The sequence below is a fragment of the Mustela nigripes genome, chromosome 8 (assembly GCF_022355385.1).
Source record: "Mustela nigripes isolate SB6536 chromosome 8, MUSNIG.SB6536, whole genome shotgun sequence".
NCBI lineage: Eukaryota > Metazoa > Chordata > Mammalia > Carnivora > Mustelidae > Mustela > Mustela nigripes.
In genome coordinates, this window is record NC_081564.1 from 37,341,666 (window position 1) to 37,365,722 (window position 24,057).

Here is a 24,057-nt window from a genome sequence, read left to right on the forward strand (position 1 = left end):
TAGTTACGCACAATAGCAGCTACAACACATGGCAGCTGTACTACTGCTACTACTACTACTATAATAATAATACTTAGAAAATGAGCCATGGCCAAATCTCTGGTTTCTCATTCCAAGCACCTAGAGATTAGTTCTACAGAAGACCTATTCCGTGGATTTAAAAGGAATTAGATGTGTCTAGCATGTGTACAATTTGAATAATAAAAAAACATAAAATAGCAAAAACAGGAAAAATAATGAAAAGTTACAAATATGTGGGATCGCCTTCGTCCTCACCTTTTTTGCCACCCCGCCTGGTAGTCCAGTTCTCTCTTCCTTTCACATGCCCCTATGGCTCCTGGGTGATGTGCTCCCTGAATCTCCTGTTTGAGAAGTTTGCATTTTTTCTAATGAGATATTTCAAAACAGTCTGTAGAAGAAGTCAAAATTGTATCATTAGAGCTGAATCACGTATGTTACTAGTGACTTCCCTGGTAGGTAAATCCGGACTGAAGTCTATCTGTGTAGCGGTTGGAGAATGGTTTAGACTCCCCAGGTCTCAGTTTTAGTCATCACCTATAAAATGGGAGCAAGGCCATTCACAAACAGTGAATGAGACAGGTGTGACAGCAGCATTCTTGATAGGTGTCATAATAATTATACTCATAATTATTCTTCTAGGCTTTTGTGAGCTGGCCTAGGAATTTGGTTACCATTCTGTATCTTCCAGTAGTTACTTCTTTTTGAAATATCTAACTTGGAGCCAAACTTTTGGAATAAAATGATTAGGACCATATAGGGTTGAAGATGCTGAAATACTTGCTGTAACATTGAAGCTTTTCTTAGTGCTTCGTTCCATTTATTCTTCTTTCTGCTTTGGAGAATCACTGTAAAACTGTTTGTGTGTTCTATAAGGCAGTGTTGGGGGGAACTTTTTGTAAAATCACCCTTTTTTTTTTCCTGAGACATCATCTACTTTGTTGAGTGATGTGTATCCAAAGGAACACATTTGTCATTAATGTCGTTTTCCTCATGACCTTTTGTGTGATAATGATTGTTGACAAGACAGAAGACAATTGTGAAATAAATGTACTAATCCCATGCTGTCTCTTCCTCCTGCTCAAAAGTGATGTTAGTATGTTTTGTCTCTCACTCTTTGAGGTCCTGCCAGTTCTAGTATGTTCTCTGTGCTGCTGAGCTGGGCGCTGTGGCTGCATGTTGGAACACAGTTGCTTTTTGCAAAGTTGCATCTTACACAGAACAGCCTTACTGGCCCCTTGGGGACTTGCTTCTCCTGGCAGCTTTTTCATCAATATAAGGAAATATAAAATATCTTAGTGAAGCTCTCTTTGTGAAACAGTTTAGCTAATATAAAAGGATTTTGAAATATTTTCTTACATTTACATTTTAAACTTCCTAAACTGTGAAGCTGATTCTCTTTTGCCCGGAATTAGCTACTGTGTATTTGAAAAGCATCGTTTGTAAGTTTAAATGAGTTGTATATATCTAAAACCAAAAATAATGCTTACCCAGCTTTAAAAATGTAACCGAATTAAGCATCTTTCACTAAGACATTTTAGCTGGGATGGAAGGCTGTGTCTTATATCTTTTATGTTGGCATGCTTTACATTTGCATGAATTTCATTAGCACCATTTGTCTTATCATCCCAAAATATCAGAGATGAATAAGTCTATGCATATCATGGTAGTCTGTTGAAAGTGCAGTAGAAATTAAAACATTTCTGCACTTCAACTGAAGGGAGTTGCCATCAAGACTGTACCATCTTTCCAAAGAAAGATTGTAGGAGTGATGGACTCCTTAACCATTATTAATAATAGTAATTGAAAAACCCAATTCAGTGCTCCTTGGTGAATGGCACTTCCCAAAGATATGTTCAAAGTCAAGTGGATGGCAGCAGTTGTCCACTGCAAATTCTGCTGTTAGTAGTGGGACTGGCCACTAGTGCTTGGCGCCGGCATCCAGCCAGTTACTCTGCGGGGTGACAGGCTGGCAGGAGCCCAGCCTCCCAGCCCTCCACCACATCAACACTCATATTCCGCCTCACCAGGGAGCCCCAGAGTTATTTTGACGGCTTCCAGCGAGCAGCCTTTAAGTCATTTTAAAACACTGGTCAAGAAGCTTCCGAGAGACAAGTCTCTGCCTGTGCTTAGATGCAGGTACCTGCAGCGCTGACTTGCCTTTTCTGACAGATGTGGGTACGGGTCCTTTTTTCCATAACGGGACAACCGGTGGTGTTCTTCTGCCTCCTTCCTTAACTATTTCAGACGTTTTCCTTCCATTGTATTTGCTTTTAGCGTCAGTGAATGAAAACCATGAAATATACATGAAGGATTCTGTGTCTGCTGCAGAGGTTGGTACTGGCCAGTACGCCACAACAAAGGGCATCTCTCAGACCAACTTGATCACCACTGTGACTCCCGAGAAAAAGACCGAGGAGGAACGGGACGAGGAAGAGGACAGAAGGAAAAAGGCGGAAGAAGTCACGCCGGTCGTGGCAGTACGGCACGAGGGAAAGGTACATCTCCCAGGCTCCCTCCTAGCGCTTGCTTAGAAGAACTAATAATTCCGAGGATATAAACCAGGAAAGTGTTAAGACTTAGGGTAATGCGCTTAGACCTTGAACAACTAATAATTCTGAGGATATAAACCAGAAATGTGTTAAAATTTAAGGTAATTCAGGGTGCCTGGGTGGCTCAGTCGGTTAAGCAGCTAACTTGATCTCAACTCAGGTCTTGATCTCAAGGTCTTGGGCTCCACTCTGGGCGCAGAGCCTTCTTAAAAAAAACAAAAACAAAAATAAAAACAAAAAAACAACGTAGGGTAGTTCATATTTTAGCATTAGTCACCTTCATATTATCAATTTTTAAATTCTGATTTCCTCTTGTCGCCATTTTTCTTCTGAAAAATTCTTTCTTAACTTGGAAATTTTTATTTTACTGATGTGCTATGTAAGACTTTCAACAGCTGTCCTGTCTGTATATCTTAAAAATGCATTTAGTGCCATATGACACTTTTCTGTTTGGGCTCCCATTTCAGAACTATCACTAAAACTGTTTTCTTTGTTTCTGGCCTCATTCTCCTCCCCAAGTACTGTATATTTTTCCAGATATACAGTAATCACATTGCCATTCTTCTGATTGCAAGACTGAGTGACCATAGCCCGTGTATTTATACACTCTTTCCTCTCTTAGTCTAGGATTATAATCTAATTATCAAAGTAGCGAGCAGACATGTTTTGAAGAGAGATATTAAAGCAGAACATCACAAGGGAAGATGGAAAGTGAGTTTCGCAGCAATTTCTTCAAGGTGTTTTCTTCATCAAATTTATAAGCTTCATTTCATCCCAGTATTTATTTATTTATTTATTTTTACAGTACGTTTGTTTCTAGTAATCTGGCACTATAAAGCACCTTTTCGGAAAAATGGAAGTCAGAAAAGACATAGACAGCTTACTTCTGGTACAGGGTTTTATAAGTAGCACAACAGCTCCCTAAAAGTTAAAAAAAAAAAAAAAAAAAAAAAAAGGAAAGAAAAAACTATATTGGGAGGTTAATGTGTGATGATAATGGAAAAGCAGAGTGGCTCCTGGAATGTACAGAGGAAAAAGAAATACCAGAATAAAAATGCTATAAAACTCACTGGTTATGCTAAAACTTGCCTAGATTTGACTCAGTGTGTTCTTTTCCTATATCAATATTATTTCTTAAATATAGATTTATATGGCAAGGACTTACCTGGGGCTCAAAATAAAAATGCTCCTTTTGATAAGAGCTATGCAATGAAGGGTAGCTCCACAACACAGTGTAGTTAATGTCCGAATATTCCACATAAAACACTACCCACTGTGTTGTGAGAAGATAATTTATTTGCCAAACACAAGAACAGGGTAGGACATGCCAGCAAGGATATTTGAATCATTTTTGCTGGGAAAACATGACTTTGTTCCAAATTTTGTTTTTACACTCTTATTTTCCAGTTAAGTCAAGGCAGCTTTTAAATAGGAAATAAGGAAGTGTTGTCTGCCTGAAAAGCAAATGATTTCCACACTTCCCTGAAATCACCCATGCCAACCGACAATTCTCATGGATGCGTAACTGTGATTAAAGTGGCACGTTAAAGGAAATGGCTTTTAGTTGGCTCAAAAAATAGACCTAGGAAGTCTCTTTATTTAATTTGAAAAGCCCCCCACTTATATAAAATAAGCACTAAACCGCCATCACTTTTGCCACTTACGGCATGGGAAAATAAAAAGACAAAAAACCCTGACTCTCATTGTCTGAATCTCTGAGAAACCAGCTCTTTGACCCAGATGCCTGCAGAAGGGCTGTGGCCCAGCCCTGGCCCAGGTAGGGTCGATGGCTGGCTTCGTTTTACATGGTACACAGCTGTCTTTTAAAAACCACTTGAATAAGCAGCATGGAAAATTAAACCTTTATTTTATTCTTCTCCATCTTCAAAAAGTAACAAAGAGGGTACTCATTTTTTAACCAAAATGAAAGTGTATCACTGAAAATAGTTCTTAAAAGACTGGTCCCCTAGATACCTCTGAGAGGAGGCCTGTTTCCCAGGTTAATGATCACCCCAGGTGACTGTGCAGCCGTCCACCACCAGGGGAACAATAGCGTGCATGCAGGAGTCGGCTTGTAACTTTTATATTATTCTCTGTTGAATGAGATGTGTGCAGGGTCACATTTAAAACACAATACTTAATGTTAAATGCGAGGATTGAGAAGAGACATACGTGCCTAAGACCTAAAAAGAGACACTCCTAAATTCTAGCATATCCACAATATGTTTTCTCTGTGCATGTTCTAACCCTCTGTCTTAATATTTACCAAGTCAGGATTGAGAGCTACAAAGCAGGGTGGGGGTAATTGCCACACTAGCGACTCTCTGGGCAAACCACGCGTGTACGTGCTCATGCCCACACATAACCCACATCACCCATGCAGCAGGTCCCAGAGAGCAGCGGAAGTCTACCTTCAGACTCCGTGTGACCTTGAATTGAACTCCTGAGGCTGCAGCAGCTTCCGAGCTGTGCCAGGTCCTGTTTGGAGCTTGCTGGCTTCTCTTCTTCCCCGAGTGCTCAGCAACCTCCCACCACCTGCAAAGGAAATGTGCTGTGGTCAGAGAGGCTGCCAGGGCCAGAGAGGATGGAAAGAGCCTCTCTTTCCCTCCAGAAGCCTGAGCTCACCAGGAGCACTTTTGTGGCAATGGCTGCCTCCCATTATTCTGTGATGGCTTCAAACCAGGAGAGTTAAATATGGTGATTACTTGCTCAGAAAAACCAGAAGACTGGGAAACTGTACCTCTTATTTATGGACCGCAAATAATACAAACTAAATGCTCACAAGCCATATCACAAGAAAGCACATTCTTTTTGCTAGTTAGCTTGTTGAAACCCTTGTTTGAGTTTAAGTTACGTTTATATCATGGAGAAAGGAGCCAAAGTAGACGTTTTCAAAGGAACCTCACTTCTTCGGGGAGCTGAGTTCCTAAAATTCTAGTTGTGGACTTCCCTGAGTGGCACGGCTTATCAGATGGGAGTGGGGCCAGAAACTTCTCAATTCGGAAACCCACCTCTTTTGGATATAATTGACTAAGCAAGGAAAGGTAATGCTAAACTTTTTTTTAATAATCAAAATTTGGATCCATTTTTATTTATTAATCCAACCAAACTAGAGTAACAGATCTGTTAGCTGGAGATCAGGAGATGTTATTGAAAGTCTTGATTTTAAGTTCTCAGAGGGTTCTATTTGCTCTCAAAACCCTACAACTTTCTGGAGTTGTTGGTCTAAACAAACTTTTTAGATGGTGTGAAACGTAGATTTTGAGATTGCCCACCGCGATCTTCTATTCTGACTTTATGAAAAAGCCCACCCTGTATTTGACAGTCTAATGGGAAAATGGTAGCCATTCGTGGCAGCCTTGGCATGCAGCTTGAATACTTTAAGTACAAACAACCCTAGAGCTAAAATTCTTGTTTTACAATTTTATATTGATACCCATAAGAAAATTAACTAATTGCAGTTTTCTTTTTGTCCTTTTGCACCTCTGTTTGCTGCTTTCTGTCTCTCTCTGTCTCTTTCACATCAGTCACCTGGGCTTGGCACTGACTCATGTCCCCTGTCCCCCCCATCAGCCCCTCGTCCCCCCGCATCCCCCCCAGGGCTCCGAAGGAGGTGTAAGGAGAATGAGCGCCAAGCCCCGGACTTGGAGGCTGCCAGAGGCACTGTGCGTGTGCTCGGAGAGCCCGCCATGGACTCTGACCCCAAAGGGAAGCCGTCCTTAGGGGACCAAGATGTGGCTTTTAGCTACAAACCGCAAACTGGCAAAGGGACCACCCTGTTTTCCTTCTCCTTGCAGCTCCCGGAGTCATTCCCATCTCTTCTCGATGACGATGGGTACCTCTCTTTCCCCAACCTGTCGGAAACCAACCTCCTCCCCCAGAGCCTGCAGCATTACCTCCCGATCCGCTCGCCCTCCCTTGTGCCCTGTTTCCTCTTCATCTTTTTCTTTCTGCTCTCCGCCTCCTTCTCAGTGCCATATGCCCTCACTCTCTCCTTCCCTCTGGCTATGTGCCTCTGCTACCTGGAGCCCAAGGCGGCCTCCTTGAGTGCCTCACTAGACAATGACCCGAGTGACAGTTCAGAGGAAGAGGTGTGTACCTCGGCATAGAACACACTTCCCTGTCGTGGTCGGGGCTTTGGTCCGAAACAATGTTAGGCGCCTACTGCCATAGTGGTCCTACTTTCAGAGCCTCATTTATTGTCTGTGCCGACATGTGAGAGGTTTCTGTGTGTTGGGGAGTCGTTCCCCCCCACCCCGGCCCCCGGGTTAGGCACAACACCATGTGGACAGAGCAGGCTGCGTCCAGCCCGCTGAATTCTACGCGTGATGAAGGACTCGGAAGTCTGTTTTTAAGAACCCGTTAGCTGTGTTAAAGATCAGGGTTAGGTTAAAGGTCTGGTCAGTTGCTAGTTCCTAAAGGAAAGGGACATAGAAGACCAAGAAAAAAGTTTGACCCAGACTGATGGAGCGTTCCCAAAATGCATCCTGGCATCATGGTACGTCTGTAGCGCTGATACCAGTGGATAAACGACCCTCACGGCAAGGTGGAATGACCAGCCAAAGGACCAGCTACCATGTGGGTAGCTTCCCCCAACTCCCGATGCCTCTCTTCCCTGGAGATCGTGAAACGTCCCCACATTGTCTCTGTTCTCGTGGAGGTGAGCCAGATCCCAAGGGTGTGGTGTGTCAGGAAAAATGCTTGAGTAGATGAACAGGCCCATGTGACCCCAGTCATTGGAAGGGCCACAGAGAGGACCAGAGATAGAACAACAGTCTTCAAACACAGTCGGGAAAAGGCTCCTGGAAGATGTCTGCTTGCTGTAAAAATGGGTGGGAAGTTCCTCAGTCCTGACAGGGCTAACGTGTATGTTGGATGGCAGTTTTCCCCTCAACTCCAGCTTGAGCCAAAAAAATCCACACACTCACAGACAGTCTGGAAAGGTCAGGAGAGCTGGCTAGGTCCCTGCGGCTCTCGGCCAGGCATGTGCTCAGTGGGGAGAGGATGGGGCCGTCAGCCTCTTTCTGAGAAGACATGCCGCCTGTCCGTCTCCCATCCCTCATCTGAGCCAGTGGGTGAGTTGACGTGGTCGTTGGTAGCTTTTCCTCTTAACTGCTCTCCTTTCACACCAGTCCCCTGATGTGTGAAGAGCCCAGCCGTTCCCTTCAGACAGAGCGCAGGGGAAAAGAACAGAGGCAGCCGACAGAGGGCCAGGCTGTCGCCTACCCTCCTGCCCACAACCTCCCCAGGCCCTTCCAGCTCTTCTGTTCTCACAAAACAAGGCTTTTTGTGGCAGGAGACAAGCCCAGTACTTCCAGCATTTAAAAAAAAAAAACTCAAAAAGACAAAGCAATACAAAAAAAAAAAAAAAAAAGAAAAGTCTTTTCATTTTTCAACTCAGCCAGGAATCATAATTTGAGCTGCACCTGTGGGTGTATAGAATTGGGAGGGTGTGTAAGTGTCTATATTTAGTGAGATTATGACCATTTCTTAGCAGCAGGAGGAAGAAAAATGGGAATGGTCTCGCAGATATTTCAAATAAAAGCTTGCCCTTTTCAATTTGATACTGCATTAAAGCCCTTTGCAAGGTCCTTGGGTCGTATGACTTCGCTCCAAATTCTCTGTGATTTTATATATTTACTATAAAACCATTTTCATACATGAAAAACATTTTAAGAGAAGGAATCCTAGGCTTTAATATCGCCATTTCTCACAAGAGCAAGGTGATTGCATAACGTGGGACTAGAACGTACAACCTGAAGAACACAAGATTATCTACAAAGACCGTAGGATTAGCTGGTTTCCAACCCGGACGTGTAGTTTGCCTTTAGCAGTGGAGTGAGTCATCTAGCCAACATAAAGCAAAAAGATGGCCATTTGCTGCTTTTCTGAATTCTAAATAACTGAACTTTTCTGTAGCAAACCACACAGATCTTGTGCCTAATCCTGGGTATACATCTTGTTGTAATCAGTGCATGAAAATTAATGTTAAATTGGGGCATGTCTGCATTACATCAGCAAAACAAATCACAGCAGTTACCCGATGCAAGCCAGTGACCACGTGACTGGAGCTTCCCAGCCGCTAACTCTCCCTGTTACTGCAGAGCTCTGAGACCCTGAGCCAGCTCTGGCCACCACGGTCTCCCCCTCCTCTGCATCCCTGGTCACCCATGACAGCTCTCCTAATGCGAGACCTCGCGTGTGGCCATCTGTTCAGTATCGTCTCTTAACCTCAAGTGTTAAAAGCTATGCTCTCTAGTTCAGGCTAAGCTGGAGGACTCCTATGTAGGTCGTTCCATTTAAAAAAAAAAAAAAAATTTGTTGACATGGCCTCTTTTATTCTCTAGGCTTCAAGCACTTTGGCAGCTAAACGGGGTGACTTCATGTAACATACGGTTTAGCTCTGTCACGTTCATTTTGTAAGAATCGCTAAATCACGAATGAATGTAATTCTTTTCAAATATTTTATCATCACTACTTAGATTTCTCATGTATGGGAGTGACTTAATTAGTCCCAACCTTTCTCAAGAGGGAAACCCAGTGTGGAAAGGCAGAATCATTTCAAACTTATAAAGCTGCTGATCAATAATATTTTTTTTCTTTTGTACCTTCAAGAATGGTCACATAACAGGGGGCACAGAATATTAAATCATCTGTCAAGAAACATAAGCTGAATTTAGCTCGCCATACCACAGAATCACCATTAGTCTTTATGTGTCAATTTGTGAGGAATATTTTCATAAAACAAAAAAGATTCAAATTTGGAGGCAAAAATAATCAACTGATTTTTGACATTTTAATTTGTGTAGACACAGAACCGTATGACAGTTCGTGACCCGTTATACATTTCGTAGCTTTGTTTAGTGGCAGTATATTATATAAATAATATATAAAAAGCTACTTTTGCTATAAAAGCTACGTTTTTCAGCCTTTCTTCATTAACTATTTATTGATCATGCACTATATTTGTTGAATAACCGACTACATGCTCAGGAAGAACTTAAGGGAGGTGAGATACGGTCCAGGCTGTTTTTTCGTATAGCTAGAAAAAGTGGTAATAATTATATAATATTACAATATAATAATAATGTCAATATACAACAGTTATTATAGGCACTTTTGGGTCTGCGCGTGTCAGGCCTTGTAGAAAGCACTTAATACCCATTACCTGATACAGTTATGGCTGTTATTTTTTTTCTCCATTTTGCTGGAAGGAAATGGGGATTAAAACATGAAACATGTCCAGTGTGTCACACATTTCAAGGATTTGAGCTCATGTCAGCCTGACATCAGAGTCTTCACTCTTAACCAGGGCTGTAATCTAAAGCCAAGATGCTCCAGTAGATTTTCAAGCCACAAGGGAGATTATTATGTAAGAGGAGAAATACTTTCAAGCAGCTTGGAAGTGTTGCACCAAACCAGTTAGCACACAAGCGCCAGTCATTCCTATTTATTCTTGAAAGCCTAAAGCTTCTTCGTATTATTATACACTTGAACAATAACCTGTTTCTCTCCCCCTATGTCACATTGGCCATTCCCTAGGCTGTCAGCCAGGGAAGCCATGCTAACACCGTAGCAATGATCACCCTTACAAGAAAATTACTAGCCGCTCCTCCCCGCCCCCCACCAGATGTTGTGAAGGTGGTCATCAGGTCATGAAAGTGTGTCCGCACACACTCTTTACCAAACTCCTGAAAATTAGGTTCTACTTAGGCATGATCACTGACCCCCTCAGGTGCACATGCCAAACATGAATTTCAATGTATTTCCTTTCAGGAACATATAAAAGAAATTCGGGATAGCGCCAAGAAATCTGCCCAACCAGAGTTAAGTTGATAATGACCACCCCTGTTCCAGGCGTACTTCCGAAATTCCGTGTTGTTAGGATTGAAAGAGAATCTGAAGAGGCAGGTTCACAAGCTTACAGCTCCCAGTTTTTATTTTTGTTTTCAAAATATTCATCGCGTATCTTTGCTCAAGGGAATTTTATTAGTGATTAGTTGACATTTACGGAGGGAAAGTCAGCTTATAATATATTATGGCATTTAAATGTCCCATCTGTGATGGCTGTGGTTCTGTTGTACGCCAAAGAAAATAAGTTTCTGTTTTAAACCGTAAATCTCTACGAAACAGCTTAAAAACCCAGTCCTGAAATGACTATTATAATTCCCCCTTAAAAACTTAGGCTCTGTCAAATGCTGTGCTTTGTTTTATTTGTTTACAAGTAGATGTCTCTCTCTCTCTCTCTCTCTCCCTCTCTCCATTTTTTTTATTAGTATTATAATTTGCTTCATTTGGATGGTTATTTTGGAAATAGATGTTTAAATACCTACTTTGATATACTTCTTTATATTGGAGGGTGGGGCAAAATAAACACAACAGTTAGTCTGTAAAAAATAGAATTAACACTGCTACTTGGAAACTGAGTTATACTTTTCACAGACAAAACATAATGCCTGTGAGTCACTGGCATGTGCTTTTTATAAGTAATAGGTAATGCAGACAGCCTGATGGTCATAAATGGGTGTAAATTACCAACATGTTATAAATGAGGGGCTGAAAGTCCAGTGACTGTTACAGTAGCTTTTAATTTAAATTGACATTTTAATTTACCTTTCAAATGTGACATAATAGTAGAATTGCAAACATATATAAACATTGATTTTATTTGCATTACACGTTTTTAAGAGATCTTTCTCGGGGTTTTAGTTAAAAGCGGGGGAAAGAATGACAATTTGGTTTTCCTGAGACATGAAACCAGACGAGTCAGCTTGGCTAACACAGTTCCTGTGGTTCCCGCAGGCTGTGAGCCACTGGTCTTCCTCCGAGGGGCTCTGCTGATGAAACCCAGCTCCGGTCTTTCTTTTGCTCTTGCTTGAAACCTGCATTCTTGTGGGAAGGTAGTTTGATACACATTACAGAGAGAGTGAACTGTTTGACCTGTGCCATGCCCTATTTGATCAAATGGGTTTGTTTTCTCTTCCTGCCTTCCTCCTGGACCCTGGTCACTTCTGTGATCAATAGACCGACAGTGAGCGCACAGACACCGCGGCCGATGGGGAGACCACCGCCACTGAGGTTGGTACCATCACTGTGGGCAGCTGGTGGCTGTCCAGCGCAAGTGCCTCATGAATGGGGCTCTGCATTTAGGGCCTTTGCATACTAGGTTTTATGAAGTGGAGAGAAATTCTAACTTTGAAAGGAGGAAGGAAATGTATTCTGTTGCCTGGGTCAGTGGTTCTTAAGCTCTGGGCTACATCAGAATCCTCCAGCTGGGTCCCCTCATGTTTCTTGTGCAAAAGAAGAAGGTGTGGGTGGGATTTTGGAATTTGCATTTCCAGCAAATTCTCAGGGCTGTTGACTCTGCCCATTTTCGGATCACATTTTGAGAACCTTTGGCTAAACTGATAATACCTTAAAAAAAAAAAAACAACTTATTCCCCTTTCCCAAGTGAGAGGCTGTCTGTGTGTGAAAGCTGTGATGAGTGAGGAGGAGGGTTACAATTAATTTAATTAGCTTATTTACTAGATACAGATATATTTTTAAATCTAAAATGGCCAAATAATAATTATTAAAATAGTAATAATACTTCTCTTATTTTTGTAGACCAGGTGATATAACCTAGGTCACTCAAAAGAAATGGGTTCTCTAAGAAGAAATTAGCAAATTACTGTTAGTACTTGATTTAAAAAAAAAAAAAGTGATCATATTGAACAGTGACAGGAAACAGACTGTGCTGTCCTTTCCTTTATGAATTCTTTAGGATAAATAAACGTGTGTGTGCTTATGTTGTTTTTCAAATTTTCTCCACCCATAACCAAAATGTCTGTAAAAACAGTATAGTGATGGAAGCCAAGATGTACCTTTTCTGAAGTTCTCACAGAATTTATCTTCTACCTTGTGGAGTTGTTATTTTACATCATCCGGTTAGAACAGTCTTTTCTAGTAGGACTTTCAGGAAAAACCAAAAATGTAAATAGTATCTGTATAATACTTAATTGAAAATATCCTCAGAAGAACTTCTTAAAATGGAGTAAACCTTGGGAAATGCTGGAGTTCAACTCAAAGTTTTGGAAATCATAATTTTTTTAAGTTAAAAATTACAGCACTGGCATTGAAAAATAATAGTAATAATATAATAATAACAATATTGTAGGGGCAGTTATTGTACTGGCTGACTCAGTCAGTAGAGCATGCCACTCTGACATTTGATCTTGGGGTCGCGAGTTCAAATGCCGCATTGGGCTTAGAGCCTACTTGAAAAGAAATAAAAAAATAATAATATTGTAAAACAATAACTATCCAGATTCTTTTAAGCAGTCACAAATAAATGTATTACAAATTAATAATTTTCTGTGTCAAATTATAACAAAATTATATCTTGATTTGATAAGAATTATTTGTTACATGTAGCTACATGTTAATTCTGTAAACTTCATCAGAATCTGAACGTGTGCCATAAATGAAAAATATTTCGGTAAGACTCCAAATTTCTGTAGCAGTTCTAAATGTTGTTCCATAGCATTTGAAGCGTGCAAACATAGACATACAACATAGGTAACTATATGGAGCTTAAAAATAAAACACAGAGCTATGTGCGCACCACACACTTGAGAATTAGTGTGTTGCCATCCCTGTGTTAGGGTTACCTGTGCCCTCCTGCACTTTTTAAACACTTGCCCTGTCTCCTCTCGGGCTAGGACAACAGTAATGCGGGTGAGGCTGCTGGGTGGGCTGTCTTGCCCCATTGGCAGATAAGGGGGCCGAGAGCAAGACAGATTCATTGCAGGCCACCGGCGCAGATGTCTCCTCAAGGCTTCTCACCTGTAATTACCCTGAGGGCCTCCCTATGGACCTCGGTCAGAGTACCACCGGTGAGACACCCAGCTTTACCACTGCCTGCATATGTGGGTTGGCCTAGTTACCTCATTCCTGGTACCCGGACACCAGTCCAATGACTAAACAGATCCTTGCAATTAGAAAAATCAAGATAATGAAGTGGCTTTTAGATAAATCTATTGTATTTTTTAAGAACTCAACAGTGATCCTGTCTACATCTTTAAAGAAATGTCGGTAATGTTGACGGTAGTTGATTCCTTTTTTTTTTCTTTAACTTTCTTAACTTATATCAGCTTCCTTCCTTCCCAGATTTATTTATTTTTAAGTACATGGGTTCAAAAAATTCACAGTTCCAAGAAGTTCTTAAATGTGGGACCCTCAATGTTAAATTCTTTGAGCCTTGGTTCTCTGGCCTACAATTTAGCTATAATAATAATAGCTATAACTTCCTAGGAGTATAAAGAATCATAAAACCCAAGGGAGCTGTCATTATTGGGTAATCCTAACCATGCTTGTGAATTTTAGTTTTAGGGTGGCGTGAAACATTTGTAGTGTGCATTAAGGACAGCCCACCAAACCCCCACTTACGTGTGTATGCTTATCACACGCAGAAGTCTCTGGGTGACACTGTCAAAGACCCACCAAGCAAGGACTCTTTTACTCCTGTTGTCTTAATAAGCATCATAATTTGTGTGTGAGAATGTTGCGGCTTGCATATAGGAAAGAACTGGCATCCATATACAAGAGCAAACTAGTACCCCCTCTAGCAAGTTTCTATAGACCATAGTTCTTCAATCATAGTCAATTACGTGGTAAGACATTATTTCCCACTCTTTCTTGATGCTGGCAGTCGGACCAGGAGGAAGATGCAGAGCTCAAGGCACAGGTAGAAAATTAAAAATAAAACCAAAGCAAAAATCAGTGTGTGATAAGTCACTGTGCGTCTCCGGTGTTCCAGCCTTCCAGCATGCTCCGTAGGCGGTTACCCGTGTTGTCGGTGCACTGTGGAGGATGGCATTTGTTCCCGTGACTACCGTGTCCCTTACCTTTCCCTTTCTTCTCCACTTTTTTCAGAATAGTCTGATTAAGCGAATAAAGGGTGAAAATGTGTATGTCAAACATAGTAATCTTATGTTAGAGGTTGGTATTGGTATATACCAGTGCATGTTTGTGTGTGTGGACATTTCTTCAGTGGCATACCTGTGGGCTCATACAATGATGCATGAACTGTGTGCTCTCACCTGGGAATAAGTGGGGATACCTTCTCAGCCTACTCCGATTCCTTCCTTTCTCCTAGCTTTAGATCCTTTTTCCTGTGTGTGTTTCTGTTCTTGTTTTTTTTTTTCTGGTTACATGTGAATTACACTCTTTTCTAGTTTGCCTTTAAAAAAAACTTTTGATTTTTATGCTTGCGTGAACTAGATTTTTTTTTCCTTCTCTTAGAAATGTCACATTTTCACCAAAGTGCTTGTGGTAGTGTCATGAACCCTGATCAGAATTCTTTTATTTTGACTACTAATGAGATTGACATTACTTAAAAAAAAAAAAAAAAAAAAAAACAACTCCGGAAGATGTGTAAAATGTTGACTATTGGATTCTTTATGTTCTGAATGTAGGAGCTAGATAAAACTCAAGATGACCTGATGAAACATCAAACCAATATTAGTGAGCTGAAAAGAACCTTTTTAGAAACCTCCACAGACACTGCCATCACGAATGAATGGGAAAAGAGGCTTTCTACTTCCCCCGTGCGACTAGCCGCCAGGCAGGAGGATGCACCCATGATCGAACCGCTGGTCCCTGAAGAGGTCGGTATTCGGGCTTCGGGGTGTCACTGTCTTCCGGTCACTAGAGGTGCTTCTCTGCAGGGCCCGCCCCTAGGGGTCGGAGTTGGCGTAGACAGACGCACCACTTGTCTGCGTATAAACAGACCTAACATACTCAGGGCTCCAGAGAAGAGCTGTGGAGTAGAATGATCTGGCGGCTGAGGAATGAGGGGTCACATCTCAGGGTGCTTGGAGTGAACAAGGAGACGCAGGAAAGCTCTAGTGCATGCAAATGGGTTTGTTCTAATGGCGAACCTAGATTTCACAGCTGGGAGAAATTGAGATACTGTCTTAATGAACTGACACTTTTTCTGAAAAATGCTTTCTCTGCTGCATTAAGAAATGCCCCTGAAAACTCAAGAGTGTTTCACATCAGTTGCAAGATAAGGCGTAGGGGGATGGTCTAATGTTTGACTCAACACCGATCTGAAGTTGACAGAATTTTGGGACCTGTTTTACTCTGGGACTGCTACACCAGACTTCTACTGGTATAATCCATGTGTGATTCGATTTTAACTGATTTTTTTAAAAAGATACATAACATTATTTTAACGGGTTTATAATCCGTTTTTATTTGATTTTTTAAATAGAGAAAGTAGAGGGGCCAGAATGTCTTCCTTAAAAACGAGTGCTCCGTGTTGGAAAATTCTGTTCAAAGAATTTAAAACAGACTGTGAATTACAGTTACAGACTGTGAGGATTCAGCAGATCCTGTCTGGGGGCTCCTACTGAGGGACCCACAAGGGTCAGTGGTGCTCGTCTGTCCGCTGTTAGACATTATCTTGCTTTTTCTTTCAAAAGAAGTACTTTTTTAATAACTGCATCTTTCTAGCATCATACTGATTAACATTTTTTTTTTTTATCAAGACTCCTTTATCACAGCGTATTTTCCAGAAAGCTGAGCTAGAACAGAAGAAAATCAAAACTTGGGCCTTTATGGGAGAAAAATCCTTTAAGCTATAGTCTACATGAAATGTTTCAGTCCTTGCAGGGAAAAGAATATAATGACACTCATTTTGATCATTTTCTAAACTTCCTTGAAAGCTACTTATCAAAAGTGACCACAGTCACTATGTTCATGATAATTCTAATCCCAGCTAAAATGTGACAAGGTATATATTCATTTGAATTACTTTGAAAGGGGCCCTTTTATGCAGAATAGATGAAAAATAGTGTTACCGAAGTATTCTTGTAGCATTACACACCGTTTCATTCAGATTACCTTAGTAATATATAGTGAGCTAGGAGTCGTGATTATATTCTAAAAAGATGATGTGCGTTTACTATTAAAATGGGAATTTTATTTATCCAACTTTCAAATACTGATAAGTATCTATACTTATATACTTAATAGCAGATAAGTAGCAAGGATGCCCCAAAGCATCGCTCACTTGACTTTGGGAACATAGACAAACCCATATACAGGGCCCACCAAACAGGAAGGATAGATGTCTGGTCCATGAAGGCCTCTGGGTATGTTTCTGTCCACAGATATTTCCCATGACAGTCTTTGATGATGCCCCTAGGCTGAGTCTATGTTAGAGGTATATGCCCTCATGGCCACTTGAATACTGAAAGTTTCCAAATTCCAACCAAAATGCAATACCCATTAGCACTTTCACAGTGCCAGTATCAGCATTTTTTTGACGCAAGTGGCAGTCTTACAGCATGGAAGCTTAGCACGGCTGACCCTCCCAGTTCACAGATTATGTAGCTGCACATTCACCTACTTGCTGAAATTCACCATAACCCTAAAATCAGCCTTAAGGACACTTTCCCAGTCATCTGCAGACGGACACAGAGTGGTGAAAACTTGGTGTCTCAACCATGCACGTTCCCAGCTCTGGTTGCCCAAGGCAGGGCTCTGCCTACCTGTTTCAGTTCTCATACTGTATACAAATGGGTTTTTGAGGCCTGTTTAGTGCCACGTTTTTGTGTCTCCATGGGTGATTTTGCTGTTTCAGATGACACCCAGACCTACGGGCCGGAAGTCCTAAAAGCACAAGAAGGCTGTCATGTACCTTTAGGGAAAATACATATGTTAGAGAAATCTCATGCAAGAATAAGTTAGAGTGCTGTGGCTGTGACTTCGATGTTAATGGATCAATAATGAGTCTTTAAACAAAAACATACAAAACCAGGTTATATATTGAACCATTGATGACAATATCATGACCAGAGGCTCACAAGAGCTCTCCCAATGTGTTTCCCATAAAATCAGTGGTTCAGCCTTTTCTGACTCACTGTTCATGAGGATTTTATGGAACATAAGGACCACGAATGACTGAAATCAGCTCTACTTGTGCATTTGTCTGCGTTCTAATCCAGCTCTGCTCTTGCAAATCAGGCTTTGCTTGGGCCTCGAATTGGGAAACAATCAAACAAAAACCATTCACCATGGTCTTCTGATTATGGAAATGGGGACTTATTTTCATTCTCTGAATCTGACTTCTGTGACTTTCCATCTGGGACTTGGGGTGCAACTCCAGGTGCATATAAAAATGACCCATGGGAAGTTTTAAAAATATTGAGGCCTGGGATCTGTTAAATCAGAGACAGATTCCCTTTGTCTGAGCTGCACGTCCACATAGTACCATTACTTAAAAGCTCTCCAGGTAATTCTAACACACCTCCCAGTTGAGAATCCCTGGCACAAAGAGAAGCAAGGGTCAAGGCTCTGCACAAATCCCTAATCCTCTGGCAGTGAGTCTTGTACCTCTGTACAATCTGCATGCCAGTATAAGGGCCTTGCTTCCCAATTACGATACTCTGATGAGTGTTGAATTAAAAATGTGTGGGGCATACAGCTAACTCTTCTAACCCGTGATAAACGTAAACATTTCAGTTATCAGCCTTTATCAGCATTTTCTCACTTGAGTTGAACAAACTGAATTGAGGTTGACCATCTATAGGATTTTAAGATCTGTCCCTTATGTTACCCTTTTCTCTCAGCGGGCATACACAGTTCGGATGCAGACAGTGTTGATACTTTCATTATAGACAAACAGTTTTGAAATTAGTTGATGTCAGATAACAGGATGTGCTAAAAACCATCTTTTCCTGCTATTATTATTATTATTATTTTAGGCTTTCATCTTAGGGATAATATTTAGCTCAGTGATTATAATTATAGGCCTGGCAGTGGTATTCTGAAAAGTACCTATAATCTTGACCTTTCCTTCCTGTTTCTTATTTCTCTGTGAGAAAGAGACTACAATTGAAAGTCAAACAAACAAAACAAGACAAAAATCCGTATTTAATGATTCCACGTGGTGCATTTTGTCTTTTTCCAATACCTTTCTCCAAAAGGTATTTCCCCCTCAGAAATATCTTACTTTCTCTTCATCAAAAAAAGGGGCACAGGAGAACAATGCTATCAAAATTTGCCTGTGGGTTCTTCAGGAGAATACTCCAGATGTCCCCTTACAAACGTCTGTAAGCAGACTATTAAAGGGAATACCGATAAGTTTGTACACATAGGAATAGTAAATAACTCTCATTAAATTGTATTGTTTACAATAAGATTTATTTTAAAAGCTCCGTCCTCCTGGAAACTTTTTGGGCTTTCTGTTAGGATTTTTTAGATTACTCATCCTAAATACCCTTTCATTCAGTACTCCATGGAGCCTGACGCTATGCACAGAGATCGACTCAGCAGCGAGTATATTGCCACTTGAATTATTCCTACTTACTACTAAAGGAAGTAATAAAAATTAGATAAAAGGGAGAAGCTAGTTGCTAACACAGCATATTTACTTTTCAACATTTCTTAATGTTCCGTGTGAAAGCATGACTTTGAGTACTTAATTTTTCACAAAGATATTTTGAAGTTGACTTTTTAAAGTTACTCGCCATCTTTTATAAAAGTTCAAATAAAGCTATAAATTCTGAGTGTACTTTGTGGAATAAGAGAGGAATAGATCGAGGTCTGACTGGGTTTCCTCAAGCTAGTAGCTGAAGGCAGTGGCCCGTGTGCATCTCCTTGCCTGGGAGATGAAGCCTGCACTTCGGTGGGGAACGCAGTCAAGTGTTTGTCAGATGTAGGAGGGAGGGGTTTTTATCTCACTTAATTTTTTTTTTTTTAATCTTCACATTTTCTTCTACTCCTCATGTCTACGGCTTTGCACATGACTGGCCTGGACACTGTGTGAATGCCAAGGAGCTTTCTATTTGCTCTTACATGTTTTGTGTTTACGGAAGTGGGAAACGTGTCGAGTCAAACACTGGAGCTTCAGAAACTAACCTGTTACTTTGGGGAGGTGATCATGAAGCGTTGAAATGGTTTCAGACCACTTTTCAAATTCATAAGCAATAATTCACTTCTTCAGAAAGAGATGAATGACTATTAATACGTACGACACAGTAAAAGAACTCTCTTCCTAACTTGCCTTTTTTTGGAAACTGTCTACTTCCTCTTCTCCAACCCAACCCCCTCTATCCAAACAGACCAAAGAAGAAAGAGACATTTCTGAAAAAGTTATATTTTTGCAGCAAGGAAGCTCTCCATTCCTTGAGTCTCAGGTAAAAGACAAACATAAAGGAATTGCCCAGAAGAGAATTGCTCTTCAGATTTTACTATCATTGCAATGTCTGTAGTTTTTATTTTCCTTTTTACATTTACCTCGCTTAAAACGAAGGTAGGTATGTCAACATTTGCTTGGATTCTGGGGAGGGGAAAAGGGAATTTTCTTACTTTAGTTATCAATTAGCCATCATTCTTTGATGGGTCTTGCTCTACTGTGATATCTGTGTTTGCTCACGGAAGCATTATGATGATGCTTTCTAATATTATAATTGGGCTTTTTACTCTCTGTTTTACCTATAGAGTGATACTAATTTAGATGACCTTGACTGATGTTGAAAGTTCTGAACTCTTACTGGTTTTCCCACTAGCGGAGTCCGATACAGAAAATGCAGGAAGGAGACTCTGCGGGCTCTATGGTTACCTCTCGCCAAATCATTTTCCAGAAAACTGTCCCATCGACCATAGAGGTTATTCTTCAATTCATTTGCTTTAATCCAGCACCAGCATGTAGACCGATCTGTAATTATTGTTCGTAAGGCACACACACTTCAAGATTCCTGTTTTTAGGTTAAGATAAATAAGGCAGGTGGAAAACTCTGTAGCTTAAAATGTAAATCAAGGTGCTCACCTGCCCCTGGTTTGATTTCTCATCCCCTCATGATCTGTTAGAGTAGTCTGCAGCCTGTTCTCATCCTAGTAGCCTTCTCAAATGTAGGTTTCTTAACTTTCACTTCTTTTGCTGTATCGGAACTAAGTACTGAGGAAAGTGGCAAGGAAACTACTCAGATGATGAACTTTGCTTATAAATACGATTGGAACACGGTACAGACCACCATGAGCTATTGATAAGAGGCTCCAACAATGCCCCAGCGGTGGGAGTACTTCCTGGCTGTGCCTTGAGTAGGGCTCCCTCAGTGTTTATTGGATAGTAGGTGCTATAGTGAGTTCGATCCCCTAAATGAGGAAATAGAATTTACAAACAAAATGGTTTTCACAGAAATTCATGGGATTCTGGCAAGTTCTTTGTGAAAACAGCAGATATGAAGTGCAGTGTTATACATGTCCTGGAAGACGGTCTTTTTGGGCCCATACAAGCTAAATGACTTGTACAGCAGCTTCAGTAACACCATTTAACCTTGAAATGTAGAATGTTCAGATGCTTAGCATAAAGGTCATGATAGAATCTTGCAAACATTTACCATCAAGGTACGCTCCCGTTTAAAGAAATCTGCAATTACAACTCTACATGCAGACTGTATTCCAAGGTGAAGGTTAGAGTTTGTAAATTTCAGATAAGAAGAGCTTTGCGACCATAATCATTAGACATTAACACCAGCCCCGTGCGGTCACCTCGCAATGTAGCTTTTGCCCTGGTTTTCTTAAAGGATTCTTATTTTAGAAATGAGACCATCAGAATTTCTAATTTAGCTTTTATATTTCAAATATAGGGCACAGAGGATTGGGTTATTGTAGACAAAGTACCCACTGAGGTAGTTGACGGTGATTCAAGAAAGATTGTGACTTACAAGGTGGTGACCGTGAGCAGTAGAAGCGGTGACATCCCCGCTGATCTGTTAAGATCCGGTGCCCTTGAAATGCAGAGCTTCGATGACTTGGCCCGGGAAATGCAGTTGAGAGGAGAAAGCAAGCAGAAAATATACACTCTGGGCAAATCCTATGACACAGTATCTGGGAAGATCGTTACCATGACTGGAAAAGGCAAGGAGGGGGAGAAGGGAGTGCAGCCCTGCAGTCTGGAAGCCTTTCAGAAAACAGACCGAGGAGTGTCCGAGTCTGTGAAGGTCATTCCAGTCATGGCCGATTACGAGGTTCTGGATGCCGTCCCTGATGAGAAATCCAAAAGGGGACCTGAGGTCCACACACCCAAACGGAAATTGTCTGAATCCCTGGCTCCCATCCAGGAAGCCGAGTCCCGGAGGCCAAGCCCCGAGGAAGAAGAGCTGCACAAAGCCCCGATGCTGGGCAGGGACACGGGACCCCACGCGGGGCTGGACAGCACGCGCCTCAGCAGGACGGAGCTGCTGCCTGAGGGCGAGGTCTTGAAAGTGGGGCTCTTTGGTCCCAGGCGGAAGAGCCTGTCTGAGTGGAGATACTCCCAGGAGCCGGCCGTCACCGTGGCCACTGCTCATTACGTTACCGAGTCGGCCACGTCCCGAGTTGTGGTAACCAGTGCCTTTCGTTTGGGCCACCGTTTCAGATTCCAGCATGACTTTTTTTGAGGCAGCGCCCTTCCACCCTCAACTTTTCTGTTCCACTTGCTGTTTGGCTTTATGTTGAGAGCAGCCGACCCAAGCTTTTTCAATTTTTTTCATGGTCAGATCAATACTGCGCAATCCAGTATGAGCATTAAAACACCTTCCGTTTTATTTCCAGCTCCCTGATCCCGAGATGGGGTAGCGCTGCTGGGGCTTGCAATGAAGGGAGAATGGTCTGCTTAAACCAGCACCGCCCATATCCTAATAACTCTCTCCGCTTTACCAAACAAGAGCTCATGGTCACCTCAGTCTGCTATTTTATTTCCCATTCTTTTCTGTTTCCAAAATCTGTATGGTAGACGCCCTCCTCCCTCCTCCCACCTTCCTCCCCTACAGTTTTGTCTGACCGGCTGTGAATGTGAATGTGCCCACCCATGTTCCCGTCTCTGTGCTTGACTGTCCCTTTCTTTGTTCACTCAGACTAAACAGTCTTCTGCTGAAAAGCTCATGGATGGCTCTGAAATCTTCAGTTTATTAGAGTCTGCAAGAAAACCAACAGAATTCATAGGAGGGGTCACTTCTACTTCTCAAAGCTGGGTTCAGGTGGCCAATTGCTTCCTCTTTGGTGTTCCTGACCCTGCCTAGTTGCCTTTCTTTATGCCCTTTTGGTGTGTGCACGGAGGTGTGGGTGCGTGTGTGAATGCGTGCGCGCATGGGGGTGTGTTTTGCATCCGAATGGCTTTGCCTTAAACACCTCCGAGTTCTCTTGGGTGGTTTTCCTTTAGTGCCTGCTTGGCATAGCTGTCATGTGCCTGCAGTTGCATCCCTAGAACTTACTTCAGTTATTCAAAAGGCAGTCACGTTGAAAAAGTTACATAGCATTTAATTTTTTTAAGCATTTTATGTCATCCATTAGGTCTCAGAAAGCTGCCACAACTGATGGGAACACGCTACAATGCTTTCATTTTGTTTTGTTTTCATTGCATTTTATCTGCATCCTATTTCATTTGCGGCTATCCCAACATAGCAACACAGGCTCGATTGGGGGTGCAGGGGGTAGTGTCAGGGCAGGGGGGCACGCATCCGAGATCCTGGTGGGAGCAATGAAAGCTAATTTATCTTTTCTGTAAGCATTTCTGGTCATAAGCACTTGACACTGGCTTTAAGCACCCTGGTGAGTGGCTGCTTTGGTTTTGATTTTTGTGGTTTGACCTTTGGTTTGTGGAAGGTCACCCTGACACTGCAGTCCTTTTCCATGCAGAAAACGGAAACCAAGACGGGGTCCAGCAAGACCGAGACGGAAACAAGCCAGCACCCCGAGCCACTTAGCACCGAGAAGGTTGTGCAGGAAACCGTGTTGGTGGAGGAAAGAAATGTGATGAATGTGCATGCGAGCGGGGATGCTTCTTACGCAGCTGGAGATGACGCGGATGCTGCAGCCCAGGCAGCATCTGCCGACGCTTCTAGCTTAAAAGGGAAGGAGGGCTCTGCTCTGATGGAGGGGGCTAAGGAGGAGAAGGAGAAGGTGGCCGATAAAGCTGTCCTCGAACAGGAAGAGACCGCCACTGCCTCCCATGAGCCAGAGGAGCAGCAGAGTACAACAATCCACGTTTCTGAGACTTGGGAACAAAAACCTCATTTTGAGGTAACTAGCAGTTGATGTTCCTTTTGGCACTGATGTAAACTGATCTGTGAGTCCCCGAAATTTGGTTAAGCGTAAAAGGAGAGCTAAGTTTAACTTTCTGCCTTTTCCAAGTGCAGTTTGTTTCTCCTCTTATTTCCCTCTTGCATGGCAATAGGGTCTCCATGCTGGTTTCCATCTTTGGGGGTCCCATGCAGACATGTTTAATGATGATTAATTATGTGCAGTTCCAGGAAATGGTTCCTACCTTCGTTGTAATTATTAGCAGTAAACCCCGGGGGCTGCATGGCCAGCCATACTAGTAGAAAATTTGGTAAATTTATTTTTGATCAATGTACTTCACCAGAAGGACCAAAACCCATGCTTGCTGCCGTACCAAATACCAAATGCCAGAACTTTGTTCTTTATAACTGAGATTCCTGAAGTCTATGGCGGGGG

At 41.9% G+C, this 24,057-nt stretch overlaps 1 protein-coding gene across 26 annotated transcripts in view; it reads left to right on the plus strand.

Moving 5' to 3' along the window:
- The window catches only part of EPB41L3 (erythrocyte membrane protein band 4.1 like 3), a 231,978-nt gene that overhangs the window by 204,251 nt on the left and 3,670 nt on the right, over window positions 1-24,057 (plus strand). For 5 of the 26 annotated variants that reach the window (XM_059409241.1, XM_059409235.1, XM_059409240.1 and 2 more), the window contains exons 12-21: window positions 2,296-2,516; window positions 6,098-6,661; window positions 11,595-11,648; window positions 14,261-14,296; window positions 15,027-15,218; window positions 19,683-19,757; window positions 20,130-20,228; window positions 21,210-21,944; window positions 22,458-22,580; window positions 23,239-23,622. In XM_059409241.1, the coding sequence (XP_059265224.1) occupies window positions 2,296-2,516; window positions 6,098-6,661; window positions 11,595-11,648; window positions 14,261-14,296; window positions 15,027-15,218; window positions 19,683-19,757; window positions 20,130-20,228; window positions 21,210-21,944; window positions 22,458-22,580; window positions 23,239-23,622 (2,483 nt within the window). The remainder of the gene's footprint in view (window positions 1-2,295; window positions 2,517-6,097; window positions 6,662-11,594; window positions 11,649-14,260; window positions 14,297-15,026; window positions 15,219-19,682; window positions 19,758-20,129; window positions 20,229-21,209; window positions 21,945-22,457; window positions 22,581-23,238; window positions 23,623-24,057) is intronic. The other 21 variants (XM_059409238.1, XM_059409237.1, XM_059409239.1 and 18 more) reach the window with 21 other exon arrangements.